Source organism: Halichoerus grypus, chromosome 1, assembly GCF_964656455.1.
Source record: "Halichoerus grypus chromosome 1, mHalGry1.hap1.1, whole genome shotgun sequence".
NCBI lineage: Eukaryota > Metazoa > Chordata > Mammalia > Carnivora > Phocidae > Halichoerus > Halichoerus grypus.
This window is the reverse complement of record NC_135712.1, coordinates 101,104,442-101,118,851: the sequence shown is the minus strand read 5'-3', so window position 1 is coordinate 101,118,851 and position 14,410 is coordinate 101,104,442. Positions and strand designations below refer to the sequence as shown.

Sequence of the window (14,410 nt, the reverse complement as noted above, 5' to 3'; positions counted from 1 at the left end):
ATTTGTTGCTGATTTTTAATGGTACTGCATTGTGATCAGATAATACTGTCTAATAATTCATACTGTTTAGAATTTATTGAAATTAAAAAATCTTTGTACATGATTGTTTTATGAATATTCTATGAGTTTTTAAAAATAATATGTGTTCTTGGGACCGTGTTCTATAATCTCAGTTAAATCAACCTTGAGAGTTATTCAAGTTCTATGTATCCTTCCAATTTTTAGTCAGTTTGGTCATTTTGTTTTTGTTTTCTTTGTTATTTTATTTTATTTAAATTTAATTAACATATAGTGTATCATTAGTTTCAGTGGTAGAGTTCAGTGATTCATCAGTTGCATATAACACCCAGTGCTCATTACTTCAAGTGCCCTCCTTAATGCCCATCACCGTTTCCCCATCCCCCCACTGACCTCCCCTCCAGCAACCCTCATTTTGTTTCCTACAGTTAAGAGTCTCTTACGGTTTGTCTTCCTCTCTGATTTCGTCTTATTTTATTTTTCCCTTCCTTCCCCTATGATCCTGTTTTGTTTCTTAAATTCCACATATGATTGAAATCATGTAATTGTCTTTCTCTGATTGACTTATTTTGCTTAGCATAATACCCTCTTGGTCATTTTATTTTTGATAGTCTCAGACTAGCCTCCCACAGTGATTCGCATGTGTTAACATTTATTAATTTCTTTTTTCTTTTTAATAGTTTTTGTTTTCTGCATCTCAGTGCTATGTTATTAGATGCATTCCTATTATCTTCTTGGGAGATTATTATATAAAATGCACTTCTTCTGTGTAGCTCCCCCCCACAACCCAAAATCAAGACCTGAGCTGAGATCAAGAGTCAGATGTTTAACCGACTGAGCCACCCAGGCGCCCCATTTCTCTCCCCCTTTGATCTTGAATTTTATTTTGTCTGAAATTAAAATTGTGAATCTTGTTTTCTTTTGTTATTATTTGTCTGATTTGTCTTATCTTTTTGTTAAGTCTTGATACATTTTTTATGTTTTCTAATAATTTGTTTACTACACATTTAATTTGTGATATAGTCATGTTAGAGGAAAGTCTTATTTTGCAGAATTATTTTCATGTGGCTTTTCTTATTCTTTTTAAAGATGGTCTGGATTTCTATTATTCCTCAAAACAGCATGCTCAGAAAATGGTAGAATTTCTTCAGTGTACAGTTCCCTGTAGGTATGTTCTGAACCTAAATATGATTAAACCCAAAGAGCTGGGAATGAATGTAAATCTTACCCTTTCTTCAGGCTTAGACTACATCTCTTATGTTAAAAAGTTTAAAATTGTAATAGGAATATTTACATGATTAGTAAGCATCTATTGGATTAGCCACTTTACAGGAATTATTAGCCAAAGAGTATGTAAGAATCTCTTCAGGGAGCTAGACCTCACACTGTGATAAGTACTATAGTGCTAAACCTTTGAACGTATTTAAGTAATACAAAAGAAAGATGGGGGTAGAGGGCTTTGGGGACAAGCTTCATGGAAGAAGAAGAAATTTCCTAAAATGGGAAATTTTCAAAGGTAGAGTTTATAGTGAAAGGAGAGATTAGTGTGAACAAAGACTTGTGGTGGACAATGTGTGGCTTTTAATGGATGCTATATATAGACTACATCGGTCTGAGCCAAGTGCATGTTTTAGAGGTTTTGAGTAGATAAAATTGAAAAGAGGTAGCGTGCAGTTGGGTTGGTGAAGGTTTTGAAATGTAAGTGGATGAAATTAGGCTTTGCCATAGCAGGCATCAGAATGCTGTGTCAGACCTTGGACAGTAATTCTTTGATTTGATAAAAATTGATATTCCCTAGACTACAATAAGTAGGAACCTTTATGTCTTTTTATTACTATAAACTTTTTTTCTTAACAGACACAAAGCCTCACAGAGATTGATCTCTCAGGATATCCATAGTAACACATACAATTACAAAAGCACTTTTTCTGTGGAAATTGTTCCAATATGCAAGGTACTTTTTCTCATTTAATTAATCCATGTCTATAAAAGGCTACAGGTAATTAATTGGTTTATATGTAATTATTAGCTCCTGATTTCCTTCTGGGATTGGTTAAAAATTTAGAATAACTTCCTTCTTAAAGGATTCCTGTCTGACATATTCAGCCATATTAAAAAGATGTTAAAAAATAATCATGCTTAAAATTATAAATTGGCATACCTTTCAGTTTGGTATACTAATTAAAGGCCTGGTTGCAGTTTTTTAATGTTCATATTCCTTAAAATTTGTGATCCTGGTGGACACATAAAAAGTTTGAATACAGGAAATGACATTAAAATAAATATCAGTGAACCACTTTGTAGAATATGTATAAAATGGATTTTGGCAGGATAAAATTAAACAGTATTGTGGAAATGAAATTGTAGAATCATTTTTGTGATTTAAAAACAGTCTGAATAAAACCTAAAATGTAGATTATCATTTCATTTCATTGTATTAAGGTAAAACCCTGCTTCAAAAATATAAATGAATTAAAATGCAACACATAGTTCCTGAGGATCTACTACAGAGAAGGCAGTGTATTAAGGATTATTATTTAGAGGTCTCTACCATATAGGAACTTAAATGTCAATATCTACTAATAACGATAAGTGCCATAATTTATTGTGAGCATTCCATATAAAGTTAGTGTCTAGGTATTTGAGTATATTTCGCTTCTTCATGTCTCATTATACCTGGGGTAAATCATTTCATCATTTTGAACGTGAGGAAACTGAAGCTTGGGGAGGTTAGATGACTTGCCCAGAGTTACATAACTACAAAATGAAGCTAGGATTCGTGCCTAGGTCTGTGACTCTAAAGCTTTAAAAATACTATACTAATTTATGGTGCAGTGTATAGTAACAGGGATGAAATGATAGCATAAAACAGGGTCAGCAGCGACACCTGGCTGGCTCAATTGGTAGAACATGTGACTCCTGATCTCAGGGTCATGAGTTCAAGCCCCACGTTGGGCATGGAGCCTACTTTAAAAAAAAGCAGTGTCAGCAAACTTTTTCTGTAAAGGGCCAGATAGTGAATGTTTTTGCTTTCAGGCCCAGTAGTCTATTTTGTAACTATTCAGCTCTGCTCTTATTTTACATAAGTAGCCATAGATAATAGGTAAATGAATAGCCAAGGCTATGTTCCAGCAAAACTATTTACATAAATGGTGTGGGCCAAATTTAGCCTGAGGGTCATATTTTGCAGACCCCTGGTTTAAAACAGTGAACATTTTCCTGGTACAAAGCCTGTATGAAGGGTGAATCTAGGTGTGATGTCGTCTTTAGGCCATGGGTTAAGTGCTTTGAGTAATTCATGAAAGTAACTGAATAAATGCACAATGTAAGAGTATTTTCATTTAATCTGTTGAGACTCTTCCGAAGTGAAAAACAAAGTACTGGACTAGGTGCTATTAGAGATGCACAGAACGCCCTTTCAGTGGAGGAGTCTATGATTGTGAATTGATACAGCTTAAAATATAAGCCAGCTCTTTTTGTATTTTAATACAGTTTAAAAACAGGTAACTACATTGCTGGTAATATCTCCTCTAATGTACACATGGACATACGTGCTTTTGGGCATTAAATTTTTGATTATCTATTGGTGCATGTAGCCCTGAAAGAGAAACATGTGGCTCCTCTGAAATTTATTTTTTATGGAAATTGAAAGAAGTCACAGGTAGATATAGAAAATCACTCTCCTTCAGATGCTTACAATACTTTGTTTAGAATGTACACTGTATTACCATAGAGCAATAAGCATTCACACTTCAATAAAATTGAAATAAACTTAATACTTTAGTGAATAAGATCTGGAAAAATACTTTTAAAACATTTTTATTAAGACAGATATTCCCATCGTTAGAAGGAATAGCTTATTTTCTGTTTCTCCAAGATTTGATTCTTTTCTTTAGGCCCTTTGTTAATAAATAGAATTAACAATAACATTTTGGTTTGGGCACATATACTTTGGATCAGGTTTATATTGATGAGTGTTTATTGGAGACAGTTATTTAGGATTTGCTTCACTCTAAATGTTAGTTCTTATGCCTAGGATAATGTTGTTTGTCTGTCTCCAAAACTGGCACAAAGCCTGGGAAATATGAACCAGATTTGTGTGTGTATTCGAGTGACCAGTGCCATTCATCTCATAGATCCAAATACCCTACAAGGTAAGTTTTAGGAAATATTTGCCTTGACAGTTTTGTCCAGCAAGCTGTAATAATTTATATTGCTAATTTCATCAAATATTCTCAGTAATATTGTTATGAAAAACTAGTTAAGATTTTTACTGTTGTTTAATTCTTAAAAAACACTGGAATTTTTAAAGCTTTTGATAAGTTACCCCTGAATTTTCTATTTGAAGAAACAAGTCTGTGAATTTTAAAAAATTTACTAGGTTAGTCCGTTTATTTTTACTGAAATTGACTTATTTACCTCATTTAATTTTTGTGAATAATTAAGTTCATTGCCAAGTTTAGTGTATAGCAACTAAAGTTTAGAACATTTCACTTATAATGCAGTAAAACATTTAGTTTAAATATGAATTTTAATTCATTTTATCATATTACACATAATTTTTAACATTCCCTTTGTAAAACTATTTTTTAAAGAAGATCTCATATTGATAGGAGCATCTACTTCTTGATCTTTTTTATGTATTTCCTGTAATGTAAGTTTTCTTTTTTTTTTTTGATTTTATTTTATTTTATTTATTTATTTATTTTTAAATTTTATTATGTTATGTTAGTCACCAAAGAATACATCATTAGTTTTTGATGTAGTGATCCACGATCCATTGTTTTCGTATAACACCCAGTACTCCATGCAGTACATGCCCTCCTTAATACCCATCACCGGGCTAACCAATCCCCCCTCCCCCCTCCCCTTTAAAACCCTGTTTGTTTCTCAGGTCCATAGTCTCTCATGGTTCATTAATGTAAGTTTTCTGTTATAAAAAATCAAGTTTACATTTTTTAGAAAGTCACTTATTCTTGTCAATTAGAATTCATAAGTCAAAGGTCTTTTTGCAGTATTGGGATGAATATCTGTCAGGTAGAACTTTATTTCTTATTAAGCAGCTAAGATGACTGATAAGGTTTCTAAAGTGCCAGCACATGAAACAACTATATAACTGAGTGGATCTGATCTTATTTACTTTATTTTTTTTTTAAGTAGGCTTTTTTAAGGAGTCCAACGCAGGACTTGAACTCATGACCTTGAGATCAAGACCTGAGCTGAGATCAAGAGTCGGGTGCTTAACCCACTGAGCCACCCAGGCGCCCTGATCTTATTCTAAAGGCACTTAGCTATGTGGGGTCCTGATGATAGTAACTACTTAAGACATTGACACCTGAAATTTTTCTTGTGCTATGAGAAGTTTGGGGCTGATTTATAGGAATAAATGATGATTCTAGAGAGTTGCCACTGTGGTCTCTTGACCTCATGCTTCCCAGTTCATATATATCAACTTCTTCCTAATACATTTGGTGGCTTTTGAAATACTTCATTCTTGATATTCTATGTTTATACTTAGTTGCAGATATTGATGGAAGCACTTTCTGGAGTCACCCTTTCAATAGTTTATGCCATCCCAAACAGCTAGAGGAGTTTATTGTGATGGAATGCAGCATAGTCCGAGATCCAAAACGCAATGCAGGTGCTGGAATGATATCAAAAAAGGTAAGTTCCATCCTCCCCATCTTTTTTCCCCCCAACTTAATTGTTCTGGTCCCTCTCTTGTATTTTTATGTTTTTTAGTTTGTTAGTAATTCCAAAATGTGATTCCACATAAAGCTAACACCTCATTAGGTTACAAATGCATTCCATATTTGTATGTTATTTGTTTTTAACACGTGGTCATTGTGGTGAAATTTATTAGACTTACACTACCTGGTAAGTTCATTTTTCTCTTTAATGTTAGAAACATTTTTAAAAATGTTTATTGTGAAAAAGATTTCTTAGCGTTACTTTTGTATAGGAGGACCAAATGACAAACAAACCTTTTTTTACTTTAAAAATTTTCAGACATTTTGAATTTAAGTTTATGTTATATTATCACTAATTACTGAATACTTCAGTATGCATCTCTAAAACGTAGGAACGTTTTTCTACATAATCAAAGTATTATCATTCGTATAAACTTAGTTTATATTCAGATTTCCTCGTTTGTCCCAAAATGCCTTTTATGGTTTATTCAAACTAGTATCCAGTTGGGGACCATATGTTGAATGTGAATGTTATACCTCTTAAATCTTTTACTTAATAATGGCCCCCTTCACTCTTTTTTTTTTCCTTTATGATACCAACTTCCTAAGGCAATTAGGGCATTAATCTTAGAGATCTCTAATTGTTTTCTCATGATGTTATTTATCTACTTAATTTCTTGTATTTTTTTTTTAAATGAAAAGTGGATCTAAAAGACTTGCTTAAACTTTGGTTATGTTTGGCCAGAACATTTCAGAATTGTCACTTTGTGCTTTTTATGATATGTCAAGTGATAGTAATGGTTGGTTATTTCACTGATAGCCAGATCTCTTCATTGTAATATTATGATTTTTTTTCCCTTTGTTATTAGCTTGCCTGTCTTCCTTCTTTCCTTTGGGACATTCATATTGTCCCAGATTTAATCAGTGGGAGCTCCCATGCCTTAAAAAAAAAATTTTTTTTTTTTTAACAACTTGTACTTTTTTAGAACAGTTTTTGGTTAATAGCACAATTAAGAGGAGGTAAGAGATTTCCCATATACCTCCTGCCTCCACACATGCCATAGCTTCCTCCATTATCAGTACCCACCCATCAGAGTGGTACATTTGTTAAAATTGATGAATCTACATGGATACCTGATAATCACCCAAAGTCCACAGTTTACATTATGTTTCACTCTTAGTGTTGTACATTCTTTGAGTTTGGTCAAATGTATAAGGACATGTCTTTCATTATAGTATCATACAGGGTATTTTCACTGCTCTAAAAATCCTCTGTGCTCTGCGTATTCATTCCTTCCTTTCTCCTAACCCCTGTCAATCACTGATCTTTTTACTGTCTATAGTTTTGCAGAATGTTATATAGTTAGAATCATATAATCTATAAGTGCCAAATAACATTTCACTGTGTGGATTTACCACAGTTTGCCCATTCACCTAGTGAAGGACATCTTGGTTGCTTCCAAGTTTTGGCAATTATGAATAAAGTTGCTATAAACATCCTTGTGTTTGCAGTTTTTGTAGAGACATAAGCTTTCAACTCCTTTGGCAAGTAAATACCAAGGAGCATGTTTGTGGTATCATTTGGTGAGGTATGTTTAATTTTGAAGAAACTGGTAATTCACTTTTTTTTTTTTTTTCCGTTCTTTCCTAAATCTGGAAACTATCATTTATTTCAGTTTCTCCCTCTATCTCTTTGCGATTCCTTAATTCCCCAGTCTATAACTCTTAGTATTTTGCTCTTGATCCCATTTACTTACATCTCTTTTTGTTAGTAAAAAGTATTGGCAAGTGCTATATTTAATTCAGCCTGGAAATTTGAAATGTCAGTTACAATTGCTTATAAAATCCTATGTTGGAAAGGGACTTTAATGGTTTTCTAATTTAAAATTTCAAACTTGGGGGGCACCTGGGTGGCTCAGTTGGTTAAGTGTCCAACTCTTGATCTCAACTCAAGTTTTGATCTCAGGGTCATGAGTTCAAGCCCTGTGTTGGGCTCCATGCTGTGCATGGAGCCTACTTAAAAAAAAAAAAAAATCAAAGTTGGGATGTTGTTTCTGCAACAGGACAAAAAGGATTATACTTCAAATAGCCCACATCCAAAATATTGATTTCATAAAGATTTGGGTTCTCTAGTAGTAGTAGTGCCACTGGGATTGCTAGATTGCTTTGTCTGAACCTTGGTTTTTTGAACACTGTGTGTAAAACAGGGGCTTGTTAGGATATTTTCTGGAGTTAAGATTTTTCAGTTATTCTCTTTGCTCAGTCTGTATTATGTATCTCCCTGTGAAAACATTTGTTTTGAAAATTCTATATATGTCTGTATTTAGGTGATATTGTTAATGTTTTATAAAGTCTCAAAATCTTAATAAAGATATTTATTTTATATATTCCTTATTGAGTCTTTTTCTGTACTCAGTACAGTAATTTGTTAATTTTGACAGTGTTTCAGAGATGTGAAAAATAAAACAATTGCTGTCTTTAAAATGAAAATTAGAAAACCAAAATCAACATTGTATTAGTTTCTATGAGATGCATTTTGAGTTATGCTTGGATTATTGAAGTGTGCATTTTCTTTCCTGTCAAGCATACCCTTGGGGAAGTCTGGGTACAGAAAACTTCTGAAATGAATACAGATAAACAGTATTTTTGTCGTACTCATTTGGGACATCTTCTAAATCCTGGAGACCTGGTGTTGGGGTTTGTATTATTTTACAGTATTTTAAACTGGCAATTAGCATTGCAAATTTTCTTTGGGAGCCAGCAAAGCTATCTAAAATACTACCAAAGATGTGTTTCCAAAAAGAATTTAAGAGTTCTTAGGAGCTTTACAGTTCACTTTATTGATAACTAAATTAAACTAGATGGGACAAAAGCCCATAGTTACTCCATTTTGGCCATCATCTTAAAGAATCATTTAATCCAAGATTTTGAGTAATTGAACCCTGAAGTTGTATGGTTAGATCATATTTGTAGCTTTTTTGGGGAGTGGATAGTTTTTTATTATGAATATGCTGTTGCTCAAATATTTCACTTTCAAAATATGGAAGCCATATATGTAAGAATCCTTCACAGGCATAGGACAGTCTATTCTAGTACAGAGCTTACCAGCATGCCATAGGCATTACTTTTGCTCTTGTGGGTTTTTGTTTTTTTTTTTTTTTACTAGAGAATGAGGGTTTTTTTTTTTTTTAATTAAATGCAACCATCTAACTGATTTCTAATGTTATACTGATATATGTCTGTTCCGACTCTTTTACAAGTACATAGTAAGATGGACAGTGATGGGTAATATGTGAAACCTAGAGATCAGAATGTGTTGTTATCTTTACCCCGATCTGTAGAGGCATGTTCATTGTATAGTAAACTGCAAAACTTTTAATGTGGGAAAGCATATTAAATGTTAATTCTAGAACTTTCAGGTGAACATCCATTAAATAAGAAGGAATGTGGAAAGAATAAATGTTTTTGTCGTTAAGTGTTTAATTATTTTTATTTCAGGTTTGATTTGGCCAACTGTAACTTAAATGATGAGTATGTCAACAAAATGAACTCCGATAGAGTCCCAGATGTGGTAAGGCTTTAGATTTTTTCCTTTTTTCCTGTGTTAAAGAGGATTGATATAACAACACTTATGGGTAAGATGCGTTGAGTTCACATTTATGAAAATAACAAATCAATTTAGAGGTTCTTTTGAAATTACAGCTAAGGGGGGGCGCCTAGGTGGCTCAGATGGTTAAGCGTCTGCCTTCTGCTCAGGTCATGATCCCAGAGTCCTGGGATCGAGGCCCACATTGGGCTCCTGGCTCAGCAGGGAGCCTGCTTCTCCCTCTCCCTCTGCCTCTCTCCCTGCTCATGCTCGCTCTCTCTTTCTGTATCTCTGTGTCTCAAATGAATAAATAAAATCTTAAAAAAAAAAAAGTAAAAAAAAAAGGAAATTGCAGCTAAGGTATAATGGCAAAAGTCTTCATATTTAATCATGTGTCTTTGGGGAAAATCCAAGATTTATTGAGTTTTTCATTGCTCTTCTAATTGAATTTCCATTCTCTGTCAAAATGCTTGATACCATCTGTAGAGCAAAAATAAATTTGCAGCTAAAAATGATGACCATTAGAACTTAATTTAGGTTCATTCTTCTTGGCTCAGCTTATTTCATATATTGTTCAGTTAAAGCGTTTAGAATTAAAACCATTATTCCGATTTTTCAGGTTTGCATGTAATTGCAATTGAAAATAATCTTTACAATGTTGAGTTTTAGAGAAAGAATGTTTCTTCTGAAAAAAGCCTGTAAGCCTGTTAAATTCTAACATGAGTTTATTAGAATCATAAGCAAGAGTGAATGTGAAAGACCCTAATTCCTGCTTGCTTAATCTTCACTAATCTCTTTAGATGTGGGCAAAAATGAAGTCATGGTATAAGAAGGACTCCCCCTCTCACCACCCAGTTGTGCTTTTATTAATCAGTAAATTAGGAAATAGAAGCATAGTTTAGATAAAAGCCTAACAGAGTCATAAGAGGCCACCAAGACAGTCATACAAGATTTTGTATTGTGTAAAATTATTTTTATTACTCAATTTTTTAAACTGTCCTAGGACATATATTTGTAAAAGATAAATATAGTTCTATCTATAACTGCTTATTAGTAGTAATAAAAGGGAGGGAAAATGTCTGCCTGTGGTAATATTTCAGGATGATTATGTGAATGGTAGCTGAGAACTGAACTTTGGTATAAAGAAAGACACCAGGGGCGCCTGGGTGGCTCAGTTGGTTAGGCGTCTGCCTTCTGCTCAGGTCATGATCCCAGGGTCCTGGGATCGAGCCCCACATCGGGCTCCCTGCTCCGCGGGAAGCCTGCTTCTCCCTCTCCCACTCCCCCTGCTTGTGTTCCCTCTCTGCTGTGTCTAAAGAAAGAGATAACAGAGGGGCACCTGGGTGGCTCAGTCGGTTAAGCAGCTGCCTTTGGCTCAGGTCATGATCTTGGGGTCCTAGGATTGAGCCCCGCATCGGGCTCTGCACTCAGTGGGGAGTCTGTTACTCCCTCCCCCTCTGCCACTCCTCCCCACTAGAGCTCACTTGCTCGCACTCTCTCTCCCTCTCCCTCTCTCTCTCTTGCTCGCTCAAATAAATAAAATCTTAAAAAAAAAAAGACACTAGAAATGTGAAGTTTTTGGTATAAAAAAGCAATTTAATTTTGAATCACTGGAAAATTTCAATTATTAAATTTTAACAGTTACGAAAATAATGGCAGAATGCATTTTTGTAAAATACTAAGGACGTAGAAAAATATTGCAAGTTCTCTTGACACTGCCCCTTGGTCCCTGCTTTTGTCTCCTAAGATGTAACCACTGTCATCAGTCTGCTGACTTTCTGGCTTTCTCAGTCTTTCATTTTTTAACTTTGTTGGACTTTGAGGCCTCTTTACTTCATTCCCATTTTTCTGTAACTTTGCAAATATTGCTGTTACTTTTAGGTATTAATCAAGAAGAATTATGACCGTACCAAACGTCAGCGTCGTAGAAACTGGAAACTGAAAGAGCTTGCAAGAGATAAAGAAAACATGGATACAGATGATGAAAGGTCCTACTTTAAACCTTATATATTGTCTCAAAGGAAATCCTTATAATAAATCTGTATAGGTTTTATATATAGTTATCACACGATTGTTGCATTCAGTATTAGTTTTGTATTCTTATTGTGTTAATTGTATCAGTGTAAGAGGCTGTTGTGTTAATTAAATCAGTATAAGGGGATATAATGATATTATATATGTATGTATATATAATATATATATATTAATATTATTATTTCCTGGGTTTTGGCCTGAGAATTGCAGCATTTTTGTAAACAGTGCATTTGAAAAGCTAAAATAAGTACTTTGTGGATATCACAAATAGCAAGTGAGTACTTATGACTTAGGATAAAAAGAAAAGAGCCCGTTGATATCAAATATGCTATTTTTCAAACAACTTAAGGAGAAATGAAGATGTTGTGTTCTAGAAAAGTATATTGGACAATTCAGAAGTGGCCTTAATGATGGTGAAGACACTGATATCTAAAAAAATGAAGAGTTTAAATAAAATTATGTCATGAAATGTGAGTGGGAAATAGTTAATACTTCCAAAATACAATCTCATAAGGTAATTTAAAATAAGTATTTACAAATATATAATGTTAAATTAATTAGATATTGTACATACATATTTATTTCAACTATAGTCTTAAAAGTGTATGTATTTTAACTTGGCCATAAGACTTTGGGGGGGGGGGATGGTAAAGTAGGAGGACGTTTTCTCGTCTTATATTTAATATTACCTTATATTCAAGTATGTATTTTTTTAATCATGTAATTTTGAAAGAAAAGATTTTTTTTAACTTGTCACAGTATTTAACATCCATATTTGACCTTCAGATATTATTTTTAAAGATTTTAATACTTGGAACACATTTATCTTATAGTGCTGAAAATGAAGAAAGCATAACTTCATACTTTGTTGGTAAAGATCAAATAGTTAAATGTTTCTTTCTCTTTTTGTAGGCAATACCAAGATTTCCTTGAAGATCTTGAAGAAGATGAGGCAATTAGGAAAAATGTAAACATTTATAGAGGTTAGTGTTTTAGGAGTGTTTAAGTTGTATCTTTTGCTTTTGTATAGATATATTACCCCAATATAAGTATTTTGGTATCTTAAACTTTCATTCCATTAATGACTTCTGTGTTTGTTTTTAAAACTTGACTAAACATTTACAAAAAATAAAAATACTTGCAGAACAGTAAGACTTATTAAAATGTTGTTTTACCACATTTGATATTATTTGTATCCTGTTATAATCCCTCAAGTTCCTGATTCTTATACTAATGGATATTTATTCATACGTTTATGTAGTTCATTCATTTAGTGACTATAAATGCCTGCTCTAGATAGGATACAAGAACTGCAGATATAATATGGTTAAATAATAGTAATGATGGGGGGGGAGGCATTTTGCATATTTCCATATTTGTATTTATTTGAAATCCTCCTTGTATTTTTTTTTTTTTTAGATTCAACCATTCCTGTGGAAAGTGACACAGATGATGAAGGAGCCCCTCGAATTAGTCTGGCTGAGATGCTTGAAGACCTCCACATTTCCCAAGATGCTACTGGTGAAGAAGCTGAATCGATGATGACACAGTGAGATTGTGTTGTAGATGATTTCCATGTCTGTAGACTCAGGATGTTGGATGAAATAACTTTCATTGTCTATTCCGCCTATGCTTCCATATTGAGAAAGGAGAAATTTAGTTTTAAACTTGAATAAATAGGACTATTTTGATTGCTCATTCAAAGCACTGAACGAGATTGATAGCTTTGAAGTTTTTGGATAAAAGATTATGAAGAATGTAATTATTAATGATATTTAGGCCAATTCATGTGTGGAATTTTTTAAGTTTGCCTTTTTAGGATACCCTAGTATTTTTGCATACTGTAGTGCCAGATTTGAAATCTCAAAAGTTGTGATGCCTTGGAGGTTACCTAAATCTTCAAGTATGAAACAAGCTTTTACATTTCTTTTTGCATTGATGGCTTTAGTAAAAGAGCATATGAAGAATCATTTTTATATGAACTTGTTAATGCACTTTGATCCACTTTAGATCATTTTTATGTCATTGGGATAGGTAAGTCGGGGTTCAGTTTATTACTGGACATTCAGGGGGAAGTTAATCTATTTTATGCATAATATTAACATCTTCAAAAGCTTAAATTGGGGTTATCTTAATTTTTATTGCAGAAGAAAATATATTTAAAGTATTTGTGGATTTGTAGCAAACAGAGATTATTTAAGGGTTAACTAACAGTTTGTACTTTCGTTATTTTTGCTCATGCCAGCAGCTTAGACCAGTAGCTTGCTTGTGTCATAAAAATGTCTTCCTATCACTTCAAGCATTTTTGCTTTTGAAATTTTGGTTTACAAATTGAGAAGGAATTTTCTTTATATAAGTTTCTGTCATTGAATATATCACCATCAAAAAGAATATTATATTAAGATCCAGCACATAGATGATGAAATAATAAAAATGATCTTTATGCTTTATAAAACCATGAGTCAGACTTGAAAAAGGAATGCCTTCTACATCCTTGAATGAAAAGCATTGGCTTGAGTTTTAAAGTGTTTTGAGAATGAAATTTTAAGATCCTATTTCTATAAGCAAGATTAGACTTAATAAGTATGCCAGAACCAAAAGCTAATTCATAAACTCTAGCTATACCACTACATAAGGAAATTGAGTAAGTGATGAATGGAGCATTTCCTTTTTTTAAGATTAGACTCCCCAATTCTGAAGTTATGGGTAAGCGCCTGAACTTTATATAGTCGTTCCTGTTCTGTCTGCATATTTAGTTAAAATTTTCACTTGTGGTTTGTGTTTACCTCTTCTATGTCAAGACTTGAAAAAGCATGAAAATAAAAACATTCTCCCCTTTTTTTGTGTGTCCTTGAAGTGATTGTATTAGTGTTGTATTTAAATGACAAGAGTATCTTACGCAGTATTCCTAGGTGGAATTATTTAAGTACTTGTCATATGATTTTCTCCCTGAGAAGTGTAATTTCCCACTAAACTTATTTAGTCTTACTCTTTTTTTTTTTTTTAAAGATTTTATTTATTTATTTGATAGAGAGAGACACAGCGAAAGAGGGAACACAAGCAAGGGGAATGGGAGAAGGAG

At 33.2% G+C, this 14,410-nt stretch overlaps 1 protein-coding gene across 7 annotated transcripts in view; it reads left to right on the top strand.

Moving 5' to 3' along the window:
- Positions 1–14,168, top strand: part of NMD3 (NMD3 ribosome export adaptor) — a 131,543-nt gene extending 117,375 nt beyond the window's left edge. For all 7 annotated transcript variants that reach the window (XM_078069647.1, XM_078069652.1, XM_036120877.2 and 4 more), the window contains 9 exons: positions 1,108–1,186; positions 1,876–1,972; positions 4,055–4,172; positions 5,537–5,682; positions 8,293–8,405; positions 9,207–9,279; positions 11,176–11,282; positions 12,241–12,311; positions 12,748–14,168. In XM_078069647.1, coding sequence (XP_077925773.1) covers positions 1,108–1,186; positions 1,876–1,972; positions 4,055–4,172; positions 5,537–5,682; positions 8,293–8,405; positions 9,207–9,279; positions 11,176–11,282; positions 12,241–12,311; positions 12,748–12,881 — 938 coding nt within the window. In that variant the 3' untranslated portion in view covers positions 12,882–14,168. The remainder of the gene's footprint in view (positions 1–1,107; positions 1,187–1,875; positions 1,973–4,054; positions 4,173–5,536; positions 5,683–8,292; positions 8,406–9,206; positions 9,280–11,175; positions 11,283–12,240; positions 12,312–12,747) is intronic.
- The last annotated feature ends 242 nt before the right edge of the window (positions 14,169–14,410 follow it).